General features: G+C 42.9%; 1 protein-coding gene across 1 annotated transcript in view; it reads right to left on the bottom strand.

Moving 5' to 3' along the window:
* The window catches only part of RMC1 (regulator of MON1-CCZ1), a 65,529-nt gene that overhangs the window by 28,995 nt on the left and 11,739 nt on the right, over nucleotides 1-24,795 (bottom strand). The window contains exons 2-10 of the mRNA XM_082258501.1: nucleotides 17,517-17,593; nucleotides 13,190-13,274; nucleotides 12,763-12,819; nucleotides 8,967-9,053; nucleotides 8,722-8,862; nucleotides 6,813-6,913; nucleotides 6,435-6,524; nucleotides 4,817-4,922; nucleotides 4,624-4,735 (exon numbers count right to left, since the gene is read on the bottom strand). Of these exons, the coding sequence (XP_082114627.1) occupies nucleotides 4,624-4,735; nucleotides 4,817-4,922; nucleotides 6,435-6,524; nucleotides 6,813-6,913; nucleotides 8,722-8,862; nucleotides 8,967-9,053; nucleotides 12,763-12,819; nucleotides 13,190-13,274; nucleotides 17,517-17,593 (856 nt within the window). The remainder of the gene's footprint in view (nucleotides 1-4,623; nucleotides 4,736-4,816; nucleotides 4,923-6,434; nucleotides 6,525-6,812; nucleotides 6,914-8,721; nucleotides 8,863-8,966; nucleotides 9,054-12,762; nucleotides 12,820-13,189; nucleotides 13,275-17,516; nucleotides 17,594-24,795) is intronic.

Below are 24,795 nucleotides of genomic sequence, written 5' to 3'. Positions count from 1 at the left end.
CTTAAACAGTATGTGGATAAATAAATAGCCCCTCTTAAACAGTAGCCTGCAAAAAACTTTGCAGCCAAAATAAGCATCCGCAGATGCCAAAGTATCTACCTTCTAGAATTTTGTGGAGGTATGCTCCGACAACCAAGTGGCCACCTTGCAAACTTGCCATATTGATGCCTGATGACAGAGGGCCCAAGAAGCACTCAGCACCCGAGTAGAATGCGCTGTGACAGGGAAAGGTGGAACATGACTTTTATAGGAATAGGCCTGAGTCACCGTCTGTCTGATCCATCTGGAGATGGTAGTCGAAGAAGCGGCCAGCCCTATTCTTGGTCCGTCCGTAACCACAAAAAACTAGTCTGACCTCCAAAAGGACTCTGTAGCTGCCAGATACATACACCTGAATCGCATGAACCACACCCTATGCAAAGCAAATTCCTTGGGATGAGCCAGCTTGGGACAGAAGGAAGGCAACACAATGTCCTCATTCAAATAGAAGTCACAGACAACTTTGGGCAGGAATGATGGACAGGGACGAAGAACCAATTCATCTCTATGGAGCACCAAATAGGGACAGCGACAGGATAATGCCACCAATTTGGATACCCTGCGGGCTGAGGTAATAGCCACCATGAATGTCAACTTCTGGGATAACAGACAAGGGAATCTCCCAAATATTCTCAAATGGAGGTTTCTGGGAGAACCTAAAACGCTAAATTTTAATCCTATGGCAGCAAAAGTAAAGGTAAAAGGTGGAGGTACATGTCGAACCCCCTGAATGAAGGTACGAACTAAAGAGTGCGTGGCTAAGGGGTCACTGAAAGAAGATTGCCAAGGCAGACACTTGACCCTTGATGGTACTTAAGGCCAACTTCTGAACAACGCCCCGTTGAAGAAAGGTTAAGATCCAAGCCACAGAAAAAGGATCGAGGATGAGTGCCAATCGACTTACACCAAGAAATGTACGTTTTCCACGTACGATGGTATATTTTGCTGGAAGACAACTTCCTTGCCTTAACCATAGTAGGGATTAGGGATAGACCGATTATCGGCAAGGCCGATCTATTGGGGGCCAATCTGCACTTTCCCCGATATATCGGTATCGGCCCCGGAACTGCCAATATTGCCGATATTTTTGCGACATTCTGCCTTCTTAGGCTGCCTCCCTCGCCTTGGACAGCCTCGTCTGGAGTGGGGACTAGTTTCACGGGAAGGTATCACAGCCATACACCCACCCTGAGCAGCCCGGTGCCAGCCAGCCAGCCACCCACATCCACAGGCCCTGTACCAGTCAGCCACCCACAGCCCGTGTGCCAGCCACCCACCCACCACAGGGTGTCTGCCAGCCACCCACCCACCACAGGGTGCCAGCCAGCCAGCAAGCATTAAACAAAACATGTTCAGTACCAGATTTGTGTCAAAAATTGTCTTTATTTTTCAAATCTTTAAATGTACAAAATATTGGCCCATATCGGCCAATACCGACACGTTGTTGGTATCGGCCCTGAAAAAAACCACATTGGTCTATCCGTAGTAGGGATCACTGATTCAGACAAACCTGTATACCTCAGTAAATGTCTTTCAATAGCTAAGCCATTCAAACCAGCGACTGTAAATCAGGACAGTAGATTAGTCCTTGGGACAACTGGTCTTTTCTGAGAGCATGCCCCCAAGGGACATTTACGGCCACCAGGATGATTGGAAGATCCTCGCTCTCGACTTCCCCACAGGAACATCGGAAGAAGCCTGACCCGAGGAGGATACCAGCCTTACTGTGCCCCTGGACGTCTGCCAGAGGAACTCGTGATCTTGCCACGAACTTCAGTATCCTCCTGTGGAGCCAAATATGCTAAAAGGAGCTGCATGTAGGATTGAGCAAATAGAACTGTCTTGAAGGTGGATACCACTAGACTCAGAACCTGTATGCAAATCGGGAGAGAGAACCATCTGTGTGACAGCAGCCGGTGAGTCACGGCCTGTGGTTCCTGAAGTTTGTCCAGACAAAGGACCACCCTGGTCAGAATTAAAAATCAGACCACCTAGGTAATTCAAGTCCCTGGACAGGGATAGGGGGGACCTTAGGTAGTTCGGGCATTACCTGAACCTTTGCAGGAATTAAATCTGCACTCAGAAACTAAAAAACCTAAAAAGAACAAACTTTGTCCTCCTTTCTGGGTACCCCCAAAAGAAACATTTCGCTTATCTCCTTGACGCCCACAAAAGAAGTCCACAGGGCCGGAAACCAGCAAAGATGTCCCCCCCACTCCAATAATGGGTGAGGGCAGACCTTCATGCTGAAGGAGTCTGGTCTGCGGGTCCGGAGAAGCTAGCTCTAGGATTACCAAACCAAGGTTGCTTGGATTGTGGCAGGAAAGTACTCTTACCCCCCCCCCGCCCCCCATGATACCCTTAATGAGGTCATCCATGGTAACCCCAAACAGGCGATCGCCTTGAAAGATCAGATCAGTGAGCGCTTTCTTGGAGGCTTGGTCTGCGAACCAATTCTTAAGCTTTACCACGCACCTAATCACCACCGCTGAAACAGAAAATTTGTAAAGCACAGGAGCTTTATCCAAAGTTGCATCACAAATAAACTGCAGCCCATTGACCAACTAGTCCGCTAAATCAACATAAGCAGCGGGGGAGCGGGGGACCCCTCCCCCCCCAGGCCCTGGCAGAAAAGCTTGGCCTACTCAGGGTCTGAGACATCAGGTACAGCAAAACGTTTGGAGACCACAAGGGGTAATTTTGGTTGTTCCATGGCTATATCAGCCGCATCTTCCATTTTTTTAAAGTCTCACACACTGCAGTGATAAGTGCATCTACCAGTGCTGCGACCATGGAGTAATCATCCTCACTATCGGATGGGTGTGATATTAAGTGCACCTGGAGGGGCCACGTCCACGGTGGCATCAGGTTTAGAATCAGATGAGACAGACTGAGCAGGGGGCGCTTCCTGCTGGGCCTTTGCCCACACGCCACTTCCACCCGGGACACTAAAGACTGCAGGACCGCAGTACAACCATGAGAAGCTGGGGTTCTGAGGGACCTGCCACCTCCACGAGGGGGGTCAGTGGGGGAGATGTGACCCTGAGGCTCCATAAGAAAAGGAAGACCTTGCAGTACAAAAACGATCTTTTGGCACCACTAAAGGACCCCCTCAAGGCTCTGGGTACCTATTAGCAGAGAGAGAGAGAGAGAGAGAGAGAGAGAGAGAGATTATATATATATATATATATATATATATATATATATATATATATATATATATATATATATATATATATATATATATATATATATATATAACAGGGACCCCCATGGACTCACCCTACTGACCGGAGGAGCGATGAGAATTCGAACCCAGCATCATCATGGACGCAATCCCTGTTTATGTCTTGGGCACAGGAAGAGGAAACTGAGGAGGAAGAGGAGGAGCTTCGGCATCCCCACGAGGCTTCAGTCCTCTCCAGCGTCTTCCGGACTAAGGGAAAATGGCCCCCGTGACATCACACCATCAGCATGCTGCCAGGATCTCCCCTGCGCCCTCTGTAAGGGGACTCCCCCAAAAGGTAGGACGCACATTTAGGGGAGACTCCGCTGCGCACTCTGCGCCAGTCTCTGCACTGGGACCCCCCTGCACTATACCCACACTGCAAACAGTAGGGCATGCACCTAGGGGTCGCCTACACTGGGCGGGGGAAGACCACAGGGGTCTCTGCTACATCCTCTGCCCTGGTACCCCCACCAGTCCCCAGGTCCAGACAGGGGAGAAAGGGATTGGGGGAAGCCCAGCTCACTGAGGGATTTAAGGATGAGAGGAGGGAACCTGCAGGCAGGTCTGATCGTCCTTGGAGGTTACCCGTGTTCACCTCAAAAAATCGCCAAAAGGGGAGAGGGGGGACTGTACTTACCCTTCCATGATGTGGGTAACGCTCCAGACCGAATCCTCGCCAACGAAGTAGGGGAGCTGTCGGCCAAGGGGCCGCTGTGACTCAGACCCAAGCCTGGTCGTATGAGACCCTGCCAGATGTTTAACTCGTGGGCCAGCCTCTGTCCTTGAGACTGTCACGGCCGACCTAGCGTGTAGCTGGGGTGTGCACGTGCTCACTGGTAGGACTGGGGGGACCACTGGATCTAGATTATCCAGCCCATTGCCCAGCCCGGCAGTTGACTGTAGATCTCCCGAGAGAAAAAACAAAAAAGATGTAAGAAAGGAGAAAAAAAAAAAACAAATTGCTAAGGCCAGAGATCCCAGCCAGGAGCCTAGGTCCTTACTCCTGACTAGACAGATTAAAACTGATTACTTAGAGGCAGAGAGGGAGATTATGTACCAAACTGAGGATGGCCCATGGGCGTAGCCAGGTGTTTTTTGTTCTGCCTAGTCCTACTCCTGGAGGAGGCAATATAACCCAGTAGTTATGATTTGTAGAGTGATGTGTCGGTCGATGAACGAAAGAGAAAAAAATTAATTTGTTGGTTTCTAAATTTAGAACTTTATATTGGTTTAACAAAATATTAAAATGTTATCATAATAAAACATTTTAAATGAACAGTCAACCAAAAATCATATACGAAGAGGAAAACCTCACTCCCCAAAAACCATCAGGCTCTGATCATAGGAATACATACCCGTCATGGGGATGTTGTATGGATGTATAGAACGGGCAGGTAGCACTGGTTGGTGTAAGATTACTAGGCCATCATACTCTCCTCGCAGGCGAATGTCAAAGATCACAGATGTCTGAAAGAAGTGTGAATGAAGTGCTCAGAAGTAGGTAATGATTATATAAGTAAGAGCTGAACTCATTACACACCTTCTTACCTCAGTATCCTGGTGATGGACTACTACTAAATTATCTACAACATTGAGTGCAAACTTCCCTGTCCTGTTCAGTTTTAGAATGTGCATCTTTTTACACAAGCCTTCCCTGAAGAAAGAGAGAATAAAATTAGCACAAAGGAGAACATACGGATAAGTTATAAGAAGATGAGGCCTATACACAAACCACTTCTGGACCGGAAGGTTTTACCCAAGGGGGTAATGACCTGGCCATATTTTGCGATACGGCACTGCATTACTTTAAATGACAATCACGCAGTCATGCGACGCTGTACCCAAATACATTTTATATCCTTTTTTCCCCAAAAATAGAGCTTTCTTTTGGTGTTATTTGATAATCCCTGCAGTATTTACTTTTTGCGCTATAAACAAAAAAAGAGCAAGTTTTGAAAAACAAAATTTTACTTTCTGCTATAAAACACAGCCAATTAAAAAATAAATAAATAAAAAAAAAAAAAAATGTCATCAATTTAGGCCAATATGTATTCTGCTACATATTTTGGGTAAAAAAAAAAGCCCAATAGGTGTATATTGATTGGTTAGCACAAAAGTTATAGCAGGTACAAACGATGTAATATTTTTATAGTGTATTTATTTTTAATTTTTTTACTAGTAATAGCGGCAATCAGCGATTTTTAGAGGGACATTGCGGCGGACAAATTGGACAGCTAATGACACTGGCAGGGATGGGGTAACATCGGGGCGATCAAAGGGTTAAGTCTGTCCCTAGGGGGTGCTCTGACTGGAGGAAGACAGGGACCCATGCTCCTGCTTAGCAGAAACACAAGATCGCCATCTTCCTCCTTGTCAGAACGATCTGCCTTGTTTACATCGGCAGATCGCTATTCTGCCTCTCCTGAGGATGATCGCCGGACCCGCTGATTGACATCCCCGCTAGCCAATCACAGCGTGATTGCGCCATCTAGTGGCATATTGAAAGAAATGTACAGGTATATAGTTTTGTGCAATAGAGCCACACTGCCGCAGTATATACACGGCGGATGGTCGGCAAGTGGTTACTAAAATAATTCATTTCCTGCTTTTTTGCTTACAACTTAGATTAGATTATTCCCAACAAAGCAGCTTTCCGAAGAATTTGCACTAGTTTCCGCTAGCACTAGCCCTCTGAAGAGCGATCCACTATGGACATTTCTCAGAGGCATTATTTTGTCTCCTCACTGCCTGTTTAACCCCTAAAAATCTGCCACATGCCAATGCAACCAGGTGAATGGGTTTTGTTCAGGGAGGGATAATGAAGCACGACAGAAGGGATCATTTTTGCTGAGCTGTGATGCAAAGCAGCGCAGCATGTGTACACCCCCATTGGCTGCATTTGCACCTTAAGGGGAAGCAGTTGTAGGGTGGTAAAAACACGGTTAAACCCTGTATTTTTTTTTCTGCTCCTAACTAAAACTGGAGCACAGTAACATGTTATACCCTATAATGGGGGTTAGACAGCTTCTAATCTGTCCATTAATATTTAGGTAAATTGAGCCACACCAGCAGGTATGACCCAACACATACTGTATATAAAACTGCTGTTTTATTCAGATATACAGTATTTCCATGTGTTCCATGTTATTATTATTGAATTCCATACCGTGGTAAGTGATAGAGGACCACCTCAGCTCCAGGGCTGCTGGAAGCTTTTGCATGATGTCTTAGGAACAGAACATAAAGCTGCCCATATCTAACAAGAAAAACATATATATTAACAGTAATCTAAAACTAATAAACTAAGGAAATACAGAACTGTGCAGTGTGTCAATGTGATAAAAACACTTTATCAAAATATAATCCACGCTATACAAAGATTATTGTGATAATAGTGTAAAAGATAAAGATCTAACGTCTTCTGCCAAGTATACGGCACTAAATGAATGATTCAGACAAATCTTGTTGCATGGATTTTAACCCATTACATGACTGATCGCTAATATTTGTATATGTTCAAATCCCCCAATTCCGTAGTGCTTACATTGTTGCCATTGCGATGTCTCTCTCAGAAATCTTTGCTTGCTTTGTAGTGGATACTGGTAACTCTATTTCAAACTTTGCCATCTTTGACATTGTTCCACTCTGTTGGAAAGACAAAGGTTGAAACTGGATGAAGAACTATGAAATACAGAAGTCTACAATTAAAGTGATTGTACACTCATAATTTGTTTTAAATAACAAACATGTTATGCTTAGCTGCTCTGTGCAATGGTTTTGGTCCTCATATTCTCAGGTACCCTGCCGATGCTCCTGGCTCCTCCCCCCGCCTAGTGCCCAGCATAGCAAGCTATTTGCTATGGGGACAGTGATGCATGCTTAACCCCCGAGCCGAGCTCTGTGTGTCCATTGACACACAGAGCGTGGCTGAGCTCCGCCCCTCCCGTGCTGCCTCCTCACCAGCTCTGATTAACAGCAGCGCGAGCCAATGGCTCCCACTGCTGTCTAAAAGCCTATGAGGAGGCGGGAGAGTGGACAGAGCTGCTGCTGTTGTGCACAGAACTGAAGGAATTTGGAGCAGGCCAAGAACAATAAAAAAAGGTACTTTTTGCGTTAAAAATATATACTTCAATAGAATTTTTTTTATCCAGAGTTAAGCGTCACTTTAATTAAAGGGGCTTTTCTGAGCACACACATCTATCAGGGGCAACAGACTGTAAAATAAATGCATAGAACATGTAGCAGGGCTTAATATTTAGAATGCCCTTCTCTAAATAAAAGCTCAGAGATACAATTAACGAATGGGAATTCCAGGTTTGGTACAAATCGTAGAGGCATGTACAAAAGAAATGATTTCATGAAATCTAAGAATCACTAAAAAGCTAGCCCCAGTCCAATGACAGTCAAATTAGAACACTGCCTGTGACACCTTGGCAGGAACTGGGCTGTGTCATTCTGTCCTGGGGGGGGAGCATTACAGAATAACTCAAAAGCACAAAAAAAAAATGTAGAATTTCCTGCAAAATCTCTGTGTGAGTAAACACTAATCTTCTCTACATAAAATTTAATGTAAAGTAACTGTCCATTGCCTACTACGTGGTAGCGAAACGCAGATGGGTGGAAAAATGTCACACCGTTTGTTACTGGCCATCAGTATACATCAACCAAAATTCAAACAAAGAGCAAATTTAAGAAATGCAAGTAGCAAAAGTTAACATTTGCTTTCACAGTACTCAAAATAAAATAAGTTTGCCTGTAAGCACTGCCCATGGCTGAGATTTTTATTTGCCCTAAATAAATCCAATTCCTACATCCTAGGATTCTAGGTTTTTAAGTTTTTAAAGGGAATCCGTGCACTGCCCATGGCTGAGATTTCTATTTGCCCTCAATAAATCCAATCCCTGCATCCTAGGATACTAGGTTTTTAAAGGGAATCAGTGCCTGAAATACAAAAAGGATTGTGGTATCATCCTTATTCAAAGGTAAAGGGATATGGCCACTTTGCCCACTGAGGTGGCATGCTCTCCAAGAAAAAACCCCAACCACTTTTACGTTCCCCGCCACAACTCTCCCCACTACGGAGTCCTGACCCCGTATGGTGACAGTGTTTTAAGCATGGCAATTGGCTGTTCAGACTTTAGCACTGCATCTTGGGAAGTGGCCACATGCTCCTCTATACCCAGAAGTACCAGGTATTTACAGAAGTCTCTAATGGAGCTACAGAGTACTGGGGGAGAACATGGTATGTGAGCATCAGGGGGTGGGAGTTTTTTTTTTTTTCTTTTTATGGGCAAAGTGACAGATTCCCTTTAACAAAAAAACAAAATGTCTCAGGTATTCTTGACCTCCCTAAACGTTGTCACTCCAAAAGAATGGCAATGATCCCAGGGGTCCAGACCCACCCAAAGGAGCTTCTTCTTTATATAGGGTTCATCACTGCAGTGCTGCCTTACCTTGAAGTGGAATGGCTGTAGCACATTACATAGGTTGGCAGTAGACAGCAGGATGACACTGCTCTCAGGACAGTACATGTACCAGTTCACATTAATACTCTGACTCTTCAGTAACTTCAACGTCCGCTTTTCAGCCAGCACCTGCAAACACAAAACATTACCTGTTAGAGGACCAGTACACAAACTACAACCTTTTTATTATGAATAGACGAGTACAGCTGTCATTTGTGTTCCCAACTGGATACCTGATAAAACTCAATTCCTTGGTCGGTTATGAAGACAATCTCGGTGGCACTAGTCCAGCAAAATCCCAAAATCTTTGCATTTTTTGTCTTAAAAAGAAAGAAAACAAAATCTTTATTTTGTGCAAGTGGTTTGTTAAGGATATTCGATCCAACCATATTATAAAAATTATATTAACAAAAATTTAAAATAAAAAAACCTATACAGTCACAATGGTTTTAAAGATCATTCAAAGGCAAAACAGATGGAAAGTAAATGGATGGCATCAACTCAAAAAAATAAATAAAAAATTAGAAAAAAAAAACGGTTAGCAGCATGTCGTCCCCTCATGGTGGTCATGAAAGAATTTAATTCAATTTTTGAGAAAAGACGCATTAAACTGTACAATAAAAAATACATCTAGTCAATAAAATGCTTATAATAAAATACAGGACTACTACAGATCCCTGCAGACTTACTTCTTTCACTCTCTGCAGTCAGATCATGACATTAGATTGAAACTATTTTACCTGCACTTACAGTGCATCCGGAAATTTTTCACAGCGCTTCGCTTTTTCCATTTTGTTATGTTACAGCCTTATTCCAAAATAGAATAAATTCATTATTTTCTAAAAACAATACCCCAGAATGACAACGTAAAAGAAATTGGTTTAAAATCTTTGCAAATGTATTCAAAAAATAAAAAAAACTGAACAAATCCCATGTACATGAGTATTCTCAGCCTTTGCTCAATACTTTGTTGAAGCACCTTTGGCACCAATTGCAGCCCCAAGTCTTTTTGACTATAATGCTACAAGCTTGGCACACCTATTTTTGGGCAGTTTCTCCCATTCTTCTTTGCAGGACCTCTCAAGCTCCATCAGGTTGGATGGGGAGCGTCAGTGCACAGCCATTTCCTGATCTCACCAGAGATTTTCAAAATCGGGTTCAGGTCTGGGCTCCGGCTGGGACACTCAAGGACTTTCACAGAGTTGTCCAGTAGCCACTCCTTTGTTATCTTGGCTGTGTACTTGGGGTCGTTGTCCCGTTGGAAGATTAACCTTCGCCCTAGTCTGAGGTCCAGAGCTCTCTAGAGCAGGTTTTATTCAAGGGTGTCTCTGTACATTGCTGCATTCATCTTTCCCTCAATCCCGACTAGTCCCGCAGTTCCTGCCACTGAAAAACATCCCCACACCATGATGCTGCCACCACCATGCTTCACTGTAGGGATAGTATTGGCCAGGTGATGAGTGGTGCCTGGTTTCCTCCAGACATGAGGCTTGCCATTCAGGCCAAAAAGTTCAATCTTTGTTTCATCAGGCCAGAGAATTTGGTTTCTCATGGTCTGAAAGTCCAGTTTTGAGTGTCATGGCAAAAGCTGTGAACACCTATGTAAATGGGATTTTTTTTTTTTAATAAATTTGCAAAGATTTCAAACAAACCTCTTTTACATTGTCATTATGGGGTATTGTTTGTAGAAAATAATGAATTTAATCCATTTTGGAAATAGGCTCTAACATAAGAAAATGTGGAAAAAGTGAAGTGCTGTGAGTACTTTCCGGATGCACGGTATCTCTAATATGTGCATACTATATTGTACAAAGGAAAAAAACAGACACTGGCATGAAGATGGTGCAACCTGTATGGGAACTTCAGGCAAACGGCAAACATACATGTAAAGTCCTTATGATCTGTAATTCTGTACAGCTAGTCTTTACCTCTGCCACAATACACGGTCATGAGGCTCACGTTTCAACTTTTTTAGGACTTTCCTGTAATAAAGGCCATCACTGCTGCTCTCTCCTTTTGCAGGGTGACTGGTCTTGCATCTGCCCCTTCCTATAGTTTTCTGCAGGCAGCCTGTAGCACAGTGATGGCGTCACTGCTACTTTTACACGGTAATAAATGGGTTTGCAAAGGAATTTGGTGCACACAAATTAAATGTATATCCTTTGTGGCTATGGAGGAATATATTTGATTGAAAGTTGTTGTGCCCAGGGTTTAGCTTTAGGCTCCTTTCACACGGGCGGTCGCCCAACGGAGTCCATTTTGCTCAGCGGGGATCAATCGCTGCTGAGCAGGCGGATGACAGCTCTGTCTCCGCTCCCCTCTACGGAGATCGGATGATAACGGACCACCTGTCCGTTTTCATCTGATCTTATCCTCCAGACGGATTTCACGGACAGGATCAGATCAGATAGCAGCAGGTGTCATCGGAGAGGTCTCCGCTGACATCCGCTGCTCCATAGGGCATAGGGCTGCATGGAGCATCCGATCCGGTTCACCTGAAAAACTTACAAGCGGACCGGATCATAAAGCCTGTGTGAAAGGGGCCTTAAACAGTGTCTGGAGACACAGAAAAGTGACACAGGCAGTTGAATTGTTGAACCAGGAAATACATGGTTGGCTTTGTAGTGTGATGGGGCGGTTCATGAGATTTTCAAAGCAGAATAGTAGTTTTTTCGGCAAAAGATCTTTTGACAGGTTTTTATTGCTATTTATGTTGTAGGGATTTTACTTCACTTAAGTGGAACTTTAATAAAAAATAAAAGCAGCACGGATCCGACCATGTGAAAGGACCCTAAAAGCTTTATACTTGCCTGTCGGCACTGTATACTGAGTTGCGCACACACACGCATATGCACACACATCAGACAGCCACAGGTGCTGCAGGTTTCTGAATAGAATATCCAGCAGGGCAGATTCCTCCACCCATGCTGGTAAATTTCTCTTGTTCAGCGCACAGGACTATCCAGCAGCTGTGTACAGATCATTTTCAACTATAACACAATGATGTTTTGAAAACCAATATGAATACATACATATATATATATATATATATATATATATATATATATATACATAGATATATATATATATATATATATATATATATATATATATATGCACAAGTGTTACATAGGATGTGAAATCCAAAAACCAATAAATGTGAAGTTCAAAAATCAGTAAGTGAACTCAAGTGTTCATATATAAATGTCCATACAAAAATAATAAATGTGACCACATGAGTGCAGCTCTTGGTTTTCTGTGTCCCCGTGTCAATGCTCCACCCACCAAGAAAAAAAAAAAGACAAACTACCGTTATCTGCTTAACAAATGTAAGAGTCCTATACTAGGAGGTCTGACAGCGTTCAAGCCATGTCAGCCAAGCGGGCATGAGGATGTTAGTGGCAGCTGTGCCCAAGGAGCTAATATTACAAAACTCCCTTGGCTAAGCAGCGTCTGGTATATGTCTGCCGCTATCTAATTTCCTGAATACTTCTATTTACATTAAGCCCCCGTTCACATTGGCACGATTTGACAGGTCAGAAATAGCAACCTATTGCCGGCAATGGGAGCATCCCAATCGGTACAATGCCGATTTTATGTCACCGTACTGATTTCCAAAAGAAGTTTCTGCATTACTTTTGGCAACTTTGGGGGGGGCGACTTCAATAGACATCTGTGCATTAACCTGCAAAGATGTCTTTCAAGTCGCCCTCGAAGTTAGACTAAAATGCAGCTTTGAAATTATGCAAATTCAGATGAACTCGCAGGATTTCAAAGCCGCGTTCAAAGTGAAGGAGGTTAATTTCGATATGATACTTCATGGCGGTCCTGTGTTTTTCTCTTCAACTTTACTACTACATTATGGAGTTCACTTGATAGTCTGGGTGCAGGTATTTTGAAGTGCTACCGTTGTAATAATTTTATATTCTGATTAGATTTATTTTTAAAGGTTTTTTTTTTACAACACCATATACAATCTATATTTAAAGCATATTACCAGTAAATCTCAACACAATACAAAACCCTTACCTTACATTCCTGCGAATATTCTAGCTGAGAATAATCTTGAATTAGGTTGATAAAATCCTAGGAAATGGAAACCAAAAGCGAGTGTGTGATGACAGTGAGAAAACGATTTAGATAAAAACACGAGAAAATGGTTTTCTATGTTTGTACTGCCGCTAGCTTTGTGCATTTGTAATATTGCTGGCTTTGTATAATTGTTGGGATTTGCTAATTGCCCTTATGTTACAGAACTGCAATGATGTCTGAACTTTACCAATATACTAAGATGACAGTTTTAAAATGTTAGCCCACATTTATACTTGCAGGGCTGACCTAATATTTTTTTAAGATACAGGATAAAATTTTACATTCAATTTTAGGGAAGAATAGGAATACACAAGGCCACGAGAACTGCACAGCATTGTTATACAGAGATCAAAACACGACTCACCACAGTTTTAGCAGTCCTTTGCACAGCAAGAATTTTGTTTCCTAATGAAAACTTGATACACTTCACTTCTCCCTTGTCTTCCATTCTAGAAAATAAAAATACAGACAAACTATTTAACAATCTCACTTATGTATGGGGCACAATATACCACAAAGCGAGCAGGAACTGCCAGGGATTGATGTACAGTTCAGTGTTAATTTCGACTACGAAAATATTTTGGTCATAATTTTTCATCAGCTGCTTGTTTTCAGTGACCAAAACTAAAAAAACAAAAATAACATTCAAATTAAGTCAATTGATAAAAACTATGACAAAAATCAATTTCAAGTTTCGACAACAAACAAAAACAGAACAAAATTGTGAGGGAGGGACGTTTACCCACCTGAACTTCGGTTTTCCTTGAAGCTCCGCCCCCTAACTATCTTTAAGTTGTATTGGCTGGGAGACGCAGGCTCCAATCAATCTTTTTCTTTTCTTATGCAGTTCAACACATTACACTCATTCACACTATCTCTTCGGCGCCCTCTGCTGGCCTTTTCTAAATCGGCAACAGAATTCCATCCCCAGACTAGAATAATAGCACATAAAATGAACCACTTCCCACCCAGCGCATTGTGGAATGATGGCTGGGCGGGACATTCGTTGCCCCTGGTGGATGTCATATGGTGGCCACGTTGCTGCGTGATCTGTCACCAGCTATGCCCGGCGGAAGACTGATCAGTGTACCGGCCCAGTGCCGGTACCATGTGATCGCTTTGACCAATCACAGGAGATCTCTTGACAGTTGTAAACAATGGATGGCTTCCTTTCATGTCATCTATTGTGTACAATGGGGGTGTTAGCTGTGATTGGGAAGAAATGTATTTATTTTTTTTTACATACGCCACACCCGTTATATGATAACGCTGTACTGCACTGGTGACAGTGCGTAAAAAAACAAAAAAAAAACAAACACGATGTCAGAGCGATGAAACGCGTAGGAAAGTACCTAGCGTCAATGCGCAACTTCTGGCTTCGTGGTTTGGGTCTGTAGAAGGCACAATGCCCCAGACTTCCTGCATTTATACGCGATTGTCTGTTTTTATGTAAGTGCATTACTTTTATCAATAAATTTTGCCCAAACGGTTTTACACTATGGGGGCTGTCTCTTTCTCATTCTATTGATAAACATGGGAGAATGTCACTATCCCAGTACATACGAGGGGGAGCATGAGGAGATCGAGGAGACATACATCTACCTGATATATACATACAAAGCGAGATACCCCTGCTAAAGGAGCAGGATATCTGGTGAGTGAGCTACCAAGACACGAGTGAAGACACCAGGAGCACTGTGTGCTACGATATATATCTGAATTTAATTACAGTATATTGTTAAAGGTGCCCCAGCAGTGGTACCAGAAGGAGCAGCAAGTCTAAGAGTGGAATTTATGGACACGGTGCACTTTTTTCTTTTTTTTTTTTTATAGGACTTCAATAATTTTTTCACCACTTATGAACTAATTTTTTTCACACTGTATGAATTTTTTTAATTATCTGTGATTTTTAAATATCTGTGATTATTATTAATCAATTAAATATATATATATATATATATATATATATATATATATATATATATATATATATATATATATATATATATATATATATATATATATATATATATATATATATATATATATATTTATTATACATATACATACATACACACACAGCGAGTTACCCCTGTTGAAAGGGGCAGGATATCTGGTGAGTGAGCTACCAGGTGGAGGGCACGATTGAAGACAGCGGGATCACTGCGTGCTATTATATATAGTATCTCACAAAAGTGAGTACACCCCTCACATTTTTGTAAATACTTTAATATATCTTTTCATGTGACAACACTGAAGAAATGACACTTTGCTACAATGTAAAGTAGTGAGTGTACAGCTTGTAGGACAGTGTAAATTTGCTGTCCTCTTAAAATAAGTCAACACACAGCCATTAATGTCTAAACCACTGGCAACAAAAGTGAGTACACCCCTAAGTGATCCACCCCTAAAATGTCCAAAATGGGCCCAAAGTGTCAATATTTTGTGTGGCCACTATCCCAGTACATACGAGGGGGAGCATGAGGAGACATACATCTACCTGATTGTATGTATGAATGTATGTATGTATGTATGTATGTATGTATGTATGTATGTATATTATATATACACACACATACATACATATACACACACACACACACACACATACATCCATACCAGACCCTTATCAGATAACCCTGTTGAAAGGAGCAGGATATCTGGTGAGTGAGCTACCAGGTGGGGGACACGATTTAAGACACCAGGAGCACTGTGTGCTACGATATATATCTGAATTTAATTATATTATTAAAGGTGCCCCAGCGGGGGAACCAGAAGGAGCAGCAAGTCTAGAAGTGAGTGGAATTTAAGGACACAGTGTACGTTTTTTTTTCACAGGACTTCAATAATTTTTGCACCACTTATGAACTAATTTTTTACCATTGTATGATTTTTTTTAATTATCTGTGATTTTTCATTAGTCATCTGTGATTATTATTCAATTCATTAACTTTATTCACTTAGTGATACAAGCACTGGCAGTTTTTTGTGTTTATTGCACCACTAATTAATTTGCACAGCTACTGGATTGCTAATCTGCACGGATTTAATGATAATGTGTTCCTATGGTGATATATTTTAGATGATACACATTTTTAGATTCATATTTTATAAGCACAGGTGTTTGTTTATATATCTTTTATACACACCTAGGAACGTCTAGGACAGTGCCAAAACCCACCTCTTTCTTGTATATCATGAATGCTGCTGCCAGACTAATCCACCTTACCAATCGCTCAGTGTCCGCTATTCTGCTCTGTCCATCCCTCCACTGGCTCCCGCTCACCCAACTAATTAAATTCAAAAACATTACAACAACTTACAAAGCCATCTACAATTTAGCCCCCAGTTACATCACTAACCTGGTCTCATACCAACCTAATCGCTCTCTTCGTTCCTCTCAAAACCTCCTGCTCTCTAGCTCCCTCATCACCACCTCCCATGCTCGAGGACTTTTCCAGAGCCTCTCAAATCCTATGGAACTCCTTACCCTTATCTGTTCAATTATCTTCTACTCTATTAGCTTTTAGACAATCTCTGAAGACCCTCCTCTTCAGAGAAGCATATCCTACCCACACCTAACACTCTACTCCCTTTTCTCCATCAGCCCATCCCCCACAGTTATTGCCTTTTGTTTCACTTGACCCTCCCTTCTAGATTGTAAGCTCTAACGAGCAGGGCCTTCTACGTCCTCTTGTATTGAACTGGATTGTCTTCCCTAATATTGTAAAGCGCTGTGCAAACTGTTGGCGCTATATAAATCCTGTATAATAATAATAATAATGTATACCCCTTTTTTATCCATAGACACCACTTTGAGTGGTCAGTCAGGGTGGGGGCAGCAGCCTTAACAATTACCACATCCATAGCGTGGAAACACATTTATAATACCATTCAGTAGTGCCTAGGCACTACATATTCTGCAGCAATGGATATCTTTAGATATAATAACAGAACAGTGACATTTTTAATCAAGAATACGTAGTGAACAATCAGGATATGGAAAGTGCTTTTAACACACATTTATAATACAAAAAAGCACACACTTCAAGCTTAAAAAAAAATCTCAAATGCCTGTAAAAGCGTTTTTTTATTTATTTTTTAGCTGCAGTATGCATGAGCCCTAATTTGGATCCGACATTACAAGAAGATTACCAAGGCATTCCCTAAAGTTGCCTTGAAGTCACATTGCTAAAATAATTTTACATGGATTATAGACTGAAGGATTTATGAATAAATGGTCGTGGAACGAATCATCTGAGTTTCCATTATTTCTTATGGGGAAAGAGTGCTTTGGATTACAAGCATGTTCCCGGATAAAATTATGCTTGCAATCCAAGGTTTTACTGAAAAAAAAGAAAAAGGGAGAACCTTCTGTATGGTTTGACACCGCTAGTGACTCCTCCATACTGTCAGTGTACACAAAAATTATTTTAAATGGCAGGCTTTTTAGATTCCTAAATACAAACTATGACAAATGTTGCTTTTTTGAAACTGGTAGAACTGCAACTATGATAACTAGAAGGTCATTTTGGTATAACATTCATTAAGACAAATTTACAATGCTGAACACAACTCCCTGACAGGTACTGATGTGAAAGTACAATGTGTAAAGTGCTGTGTAAATTGTCAAGTCTATATAAATACCTGTAATAAATGAATAAAATAAAAATTTAATTAATTTAGGTTACCTGAATGAAATGGGAATTCTGTCCTCTGGGCCCTTGACCACAACCCCTGTGGCCCCTCCAGACCGCACTGCAAATACCTTTAAGGAGGAGGAGAAGAGAATTTGTGTAAATCAGCAAGTAAGTCAGTAAAGTGTAGAGTATTGCAGAAAAAAGTAAAAAAAAAAAAAATATTAAGATGTATACGGTATTTATAAATATATTCTTAGATTGTAAGCTCTAGCAAGCAGGGCCCTCCGATTCCTCCTGTATTGAATTGTATTTTAAAGAGGTTGTAAACCCATACAAAAATGTTTTATTTATTTTTTTTCAACCTGAAAGAGAAACACATAATGCATCGCATACTAGCTCATTATGAAATACTTACCTTAGAACGAGCCCCCGCCGTGCCGCCCGCTTACCTCTATGACGGCCGACAAGTTCAGTCGCCCGGCATCCGGCCATCTGATTGGCCGGAGCCGCGGTGACGTCACTCCTGCGCATGCGCGCGGGAGCCGACGGTCACGGCACGGGGCTCTGAAGAAATGGCACCAGCGGCCGGTCCTTAAGAGCGCATGCGCCAGTGACGTCACTGGCTGCATGTAAGGTAAATATCTCCTAAACGGTACATGTTTAGGAGATATTTACAGTACCTATAGGTAAGCCTTATCATAGGCTTACCTATAGGTAAAAGTTGCAGAGGAGGGTTTACTTCCTCTTTAACTGTACTGTCTGCCTTCATTTTGTAAAGCACTGCGCAAACTGTTGGCACTATATAAATCCTGTATAATAATAATAAACATACATATTTTGTAGGAATGCACAGATACTGGTATCGGTGGCGGTACCAAGAATTTACACAAGTATTGATACTCGCGTAAATGCTCCCGACACTGATACTTTGTGGTGCAGTTTGCGTCAGTACAAAATAAATGGTGCAAATCGTACTGCAAAGAATCACATGCGATTTGAAAAGGAATGTGGTGGACTTCTTGTCCGAATTGCATGCGATTTCCCTCACCACTCCAGTGTGTGGGTGTACAGAAAGGGAAAAGTGCCATCTAGTGGGCAGTTATTAAAAATGTTAGAACTCACATTAAAAAGGAGTTGTAAAGGCAGAAGGTTTTTTTTATTTCAGTGCATTATATGCTCCTGATGCTGCATATCAGCCAAGCAGGAGGGAGAGACCTGGGGAAGACTTGGCTCTTTTGCATATTGCTGGATTGGGCTTAGGTAAGTATTAGTGGGGCTGCAGAGAATGCATGAAGGTAAAAAAAAAAAAAAAAAAATTCAGCCTTTACAATCACTTTAAGAACACTGCCTATGCTTCCCTCTCAGTCCTTGTCCCCATGCACAAGGAGCAATTAATAAAAATAATTTGACAAAAGTTCTCTCTCCACTGGTGCCGCTGCCCATAACAACCATTCCCATTCTCTCATTCATTTTAGCTACATAGCTTAGAAAACAGAAACGTATAAACTGATTGGCTGCATTCCAGTTGAGTTGACAAAGTTGGTCTCAGACACTCTATATTAATCCTCTTACATAAGTCATAAATTGAACCCCCCACTGCACAGAAAAAACCAAACTAAATTAGTTTTTGGTGGCACTGAGACCAATATAACTATTTTCTACTCTGATCTGAGAAGGGTGTAGAAGGGCAGAGGGGGCCATGTTTAGAAAACACTGATTGGGGGGGGGGGGGGGGGGGTTACTGTCAAGTAGAAAACACAAGCAACTGAGCCCTCCAGGAGATAGACTGATAGAGAAGAGGTGCTGGTTAATGATCAGCGAGCGGTCACTTAATGCAATATACAGAAAAAAATGGTGTAATAGCTGGCGTGGTCAGGAGGAGATCATGTGGAAAATCAGAACAGAAATGAGAGAAAATAGGAAATGCATGTTAAGAGAAAGCATATGACTCCATGGAGGTAAAGTTATGGGATCAGTGTGTTTGATTGAAAGGCAGGAGCTCTAGATACAGACTCAAAGCATGTAAAAACAAACACAACTATTAGGCTCCATGTACACGAGACGTTAGAAAAAACGTGCTGCAAAGTTAGTTCTGACGCCAGGAAAAAGCAGCTGTAAAAACATGCTTTCAGTAGCTTTTTCCATTTGTGTTATTGCACGTTTGGCCGCGTTGCTTTTAGCAGCGTTTTTTCTGCCTCCATTCAAAATCAATGGTTCCCTATGGGAGCCTATTGATTTGAATGGAAGTAGCACCGCAAGTCGGATCAGGATGATCCGACTTGCGCTGTGAGAATCTTGAGGGGGAACTCCACGCCAAAAATGGGAAAAAAAAAAAACTGCGTGGGGGTCCCCCCCAGGTTCCAAACCAGGCCCTTCGGGTCTGGTATGGAATTTGAGGGTAGCCCCACGCCGAAAAAATGGCGTGGGGTCCCCCCCAAAATCCATACCAGACCCTTATCAGAGCATGATGCAGCCCGGTAGGGCAGGAAGGGGACGAGTGAGCGGCCCCACCCCCCCTGGACCATACCAGGCCACACACCCTCAACATGGGGGGGGTGTTGGTGCTTTGGGCGAGGGGGAGCTCTGCACCCCCCCACCCCAAAGCACCTTGCCCCCATGTTGATGAGGACAAGGGCCTCATCCCCACAACCCTGGCCGGTGGTTGTGGGGGTCTGTGGGCAGGGGGCTCATCGGAATCTGGAAGCCCCCTTTAACAAGTGGGGCGTCATCAGGAGACCCCGCCCCCTCATGTCACAGATGACGTCATCTGTGACATGAGGGGGCGGGGTCTCCTGATGACGTCACCTGGCGGTCATGCCAACAATGGCTATATAACAAGCTGCAGAGACCGGCATAATCACCGGAGACATCGTCTGAGGAGCACCGGAGGAAGAAGAAGAAGAAGAGCCGAGGGCAAAAGAGCAGAAGAGAGGACAGCAAAAGAGCAGAAGAGCGGAGAGGGAGAAGACCAGAGCGGAGAAGACAGGATGAAGATTTTTAATAAACTTTCCAAAACGTCTCCTGTCGTTATTTACATACACTGCCGTTTATGGGGTGAATGGGTAGGGGTACAGTGTACCCCATACCCATTCACATAGGGAGCTTCCAGATTCCGATGAGCCCCCTGCCCGCAGACCCCCACAACCACCGGCCAGGGTTGTGGGGATGAGGCCCTTGTCCTCATCAACATGGGGGCAAGGTGCTTTGGGGTGGGGGGGTGCAGAGCTCCCCCTGCCCCAAAGCACCAACACCCCCCCATGTTGAGGGCATGTGGCCTGGTATGGTCCAGGGGGAGGGTGGGGCCGCTCGCTTGTCCCCTCCCTCTTCCTGCCCTACCAGGCTGCATGCTCGGATAAGGGTCTGGTATGGATTTTGGGGGGGGGGGGGACCCCACGCCGTTTTTTCAGCATGGGGCTACCCTCAGTTTTTCTTCCCCATTTTTGGCGTGGAGTTCCCCCTCAAGATTCTAACAGTGCAGGTCGCACCGCAAGTCGGATCTTGCGGTGCGACTTCCATTCAAATCAATAGGCTCCCATAGGGAACCATTGATTTTGAATGGAAGAAAAAAAAAAAAAAAAACGTATAGCGTGGCTGAACGTACTTCATCACGTTCGGTCGCGTTCGGTCCCATTTTTGCGTTTGAAACGCCGGGAAACACACGGTCGAACGCAAATAATTGCGTTCCAAAATACGTTCCTGAACTCAACTGCCTGTAAATGATTGTAAACGACCCTGTGTACATGGACAGATAAGATAACATGCAGGTGGGTTCAGGGGCTTCTGAAAAAAAACACCCAACTGCTCCTAACTGGCCATTTACAACGTCCCGTGTACATGGAGCCTTAAAGTAACACCACAATCAAAAATAACCCAATAAAATGAATGGATTATTAACCGCTTGAAGACCAAGCTTTTTCTGGCACTTTTTGTTAAGTTTAAAATCAGTATTTTTTGCTAGAAAATTAAACTTATAAGCAAAAACATTATAATATTTTTATTTATTTAATTTTTAACAGAGACCCTAGGTGCTCAGCCTGTGGCCCTCAAGCTGTTGTGGAACTACAAGTCTCATCATGCCTCTGCCTTTAGGAGTCATGCTTGTAACAGTGGCATGCAATGCCTCATGGGACTTGCAGTTCCACAACAGCTGGAGGGCCACAGGTTAAGCCCCCATGCCCTAGGGAATAAAATGGCGATTGTTGCCACTTTTTTATGTCACATGGTATTTGTGCAGCAGTTTTTCAAACACTATTTTTTGGAAAAAAATACGTTTTAATGAAAAGAAATTTAAAAAAAAAAATTATATTTTATATATCTCTATCTCAATTTTTTTTTAGAATATGAAAGATGATGTTACACTGAGTAAATCGATAACGAACAGATCACCCTTTAAAAATGCACATGCGTGTGGAATGGCGACAAAACTATGGTACCTAAAAATCTCCACAGGCGACATTTTAAATGCTTTTACAGGTTACCTGCTTAAGAGTTACAGAGGAGGTCTAGCGCTAGAATTATAGAATTATTGTTCTCACTCTAATGTTTTGGAGTGGCCCGAAATGGAGCCTTGCCCATTAAATAGCTGGCATAGTCGAGGTTAGGGTCCCTAGGGCTGACATAACCTTTCGGACGACATCGCCTGATTTGTCTGAGGCATAGCTACTACATTCTGGGTTTTGTTTTTCTCCTCTTCTGGAAGGAAGATTCTTTGCTCTACTGAATTTATCTGGTAACCCAGAAACTGTACTAGCGGAGCTGGAGTGGATTTTGAATTTTTGAAGGTTCACAACCCAACTCAGGGTTTCCAAGTGACTGCGGGCCTTGCCCTGGTCTTCTTGTAATCTTTCCCTGGAAGAAGCAAAGAAGAGGAGGTCATCCAGATATGGGATTACCGAGACTCCATTAAGAGGAGCAAGACCTTCTGCCATAACCTTTGTAAAAATCCGTGGGGCAGATGAAAGGCCAAAAAGGGAGGGCTTTGAATTGTAGATGCAGGACTTCCTTCTCATTATTCACCGCCAACCTCAGGAATTTTTGGGACTGAGGGGCTATGGAAATATGTAGGTAAGCATCTCTTCAGTTTATGGATGCCATAAAGCATCCTTTGGTCAACAGATTCCTGACAGTGAAGATCAAGTTCATACGAAATCTGTATAGGACTGACCTGTTCAGCGGCTTTAAGTTGAGAATGAGACGAAAACTCCCAGATGGCTTCCTTACAAGAAAGATATAGGAATAGAATCCCTGATGCTGTTCTTCTGGTGCTACTTGACTCCCAACCCCGTTGCATCAGGTCCCTCATAGCCAGGGCTTTTGTTGTGTCTTTTGGAAGGTTTGTGACAAAATATCTTTCTGCAGGAGGACCCAAAAATTCTATTTGGTATCCCTGGGACAGCATGGCTACAATATATTGATTTTCTGTCATGCCTGCCCAGTGGGGGAGGAATTTTTAAAATCTTCCTCCCACTGATAACAAATCGTCATTGTGTTTTGTTGGTTGATGCAGGGAGGATGGAAAAGGATGCTTCCTCTGCCTTTAGCTTTCTGCGCAGACCAGTTCTCTTTTCCCCTGGGGCGTGCTATCTTTTTCCTCAGCCCTTTGAGGTCGAAAAAGCCATTTAGTTGTTTTTTTCTTCTTATTAGGGAATGATCTCTTGGTTTGCTGTCCCGTCTAGAACGAGTCTAAATCAGGACCGAAAAGTAGATCCCCCATAAATGGAATACCACAAAGCTTTCTTTAGGATGCCGCATCACCTGGCCAGGTCTTCAACCACAGAGCTCTTCTGGCTGAGTTAGCTAGGGCTGCAGATCTTGCTGTCATCCTTATGGATTCTGTGATGCATCCGCAGTGTAGGCTACAGCCGTTGACAGAGTTGAAAAAGAATCAAAGATCTCTTGTTTGGGTAAATCTGCGATAATATGTGCCTTGAGTTGATTTATCCAGTACTCCTAATTTCTAGATATGCAAGTAGTCACCATAGCTGGCTTGAGATTGCTCATGATGGATTGCCAAGCTTTTTAAATCTTTTTTTCAATTATAAATTTTATTGAAGTTTCAAGGTGAGATCATACAATACAAAATCAAAATACATCTCATATCATATCATCATATCATATCATTCAATTCTATTCTTACATTAACTTTTCCATCATTCAAAGTGTATTCCCCTAACTTCTTCTCACCTCTACTTCCCTATTTCTATAAAACAAAACAACCCCGAACAAAAAAGAAGAAAGAAAGAGAAAAAAAAAAAAAAGCTTTTTTAATCTTAATTTTTTTGTTGATCCATCCTTTTGTCCTTGGGATCTTTTAGTATTCCCATTTCCTCAAATGCCAGGTCAGTTTATCGGGAAACTTGGGAAAAGGCTGCATCGAGCTTAGGTACTTTATTCCAAAGTGCCTCTGGGTCTTCATCAAAAGGAAACCGCCTTTTATGGGCCTTTGGGGAAAAAAAAAAAAAAAAAAGTACTCTCTCTGGTTCTGCCCATTCTTTTTTAATGGCTTCAGAGATTACTTTTTTAATGGCTTCAGAGATTTCATGTACTTGAAAGGTGCGACCTTTAGGGCTCTTTCACACACTGTGTCTGTCAAACGGACTCCGATTTTCTCAGTGGGGGAATCGATCCACCACTGAGCAGAAGGATGACAGCTGTGTCTCCGCGCTGTGTGTCATTGTCAAGCCTGTAGAGGTCTGTGCGTCCCTCCATGAATATGCCTCCCCAGACCACCAATGACCCACCACCAATCCAGTCATGATGAACAATGTTACAGGCAGCATAACATTCTCCACGGCTTCTCCAGACCCTTTCATGTCTGTCACATGTGCTTAGGGTAAACCTGCTCCCATCTGTGAAAAGCACAGGGCCCCAGTGGCAGACCGGCCAATTCTGGTGTTCAATGGCAAATGCCAATCGAGCTCCACGGTGCTGGGCAGTGAGCACAGGGCCCACTAGAGGATGTCGGGGCCTCAGGCCACCCTTATGAAGTCTGTTTTTGATTGTTTGGTCAGAGACATTCACACCAGTGGCCTGCTGGAGGTCATTTTGTAGTGCTCTGGCAGTGCTCATCCTGTTCCTCCTTGCACAAAGGAGCAGATACGGGTCCTGCTGATGGGTTAAGGACCTTCTATGGCACTGCCAATCTCTCCTAGAGTAACTTCCTGTCTCCTGGAGTATCCTCCATCCTCTTGAGACACAGCAAACCTTCTGGCAATGGCACGTATTGATGTGCCATCCTGGAGGAGTTGGACTGCCTGTGCAACCTCTATAGGGTCCAGGTATCACCTCATGCTACCAGTAGTGACACTGACTCTAGCCAAATGCAAAACTA

The sequence above is a fragment of the Pelophylax lessonae genome (assembly GCF_965119305.1).
Source record: "Pelophylax lessonae genome assembly, chromosome: 5".
Classification (NCBI taxonomy): Eukaryota; Metazoa; Chordata; class Amphibia; order Anura; family Ranidae; genus Pelophylax; species Pelophylax lessonae.
Note: the sequence above shows the minus strand (reverse complement) of the source record. Positions and strands in the feature narration are given on the sequence as shown.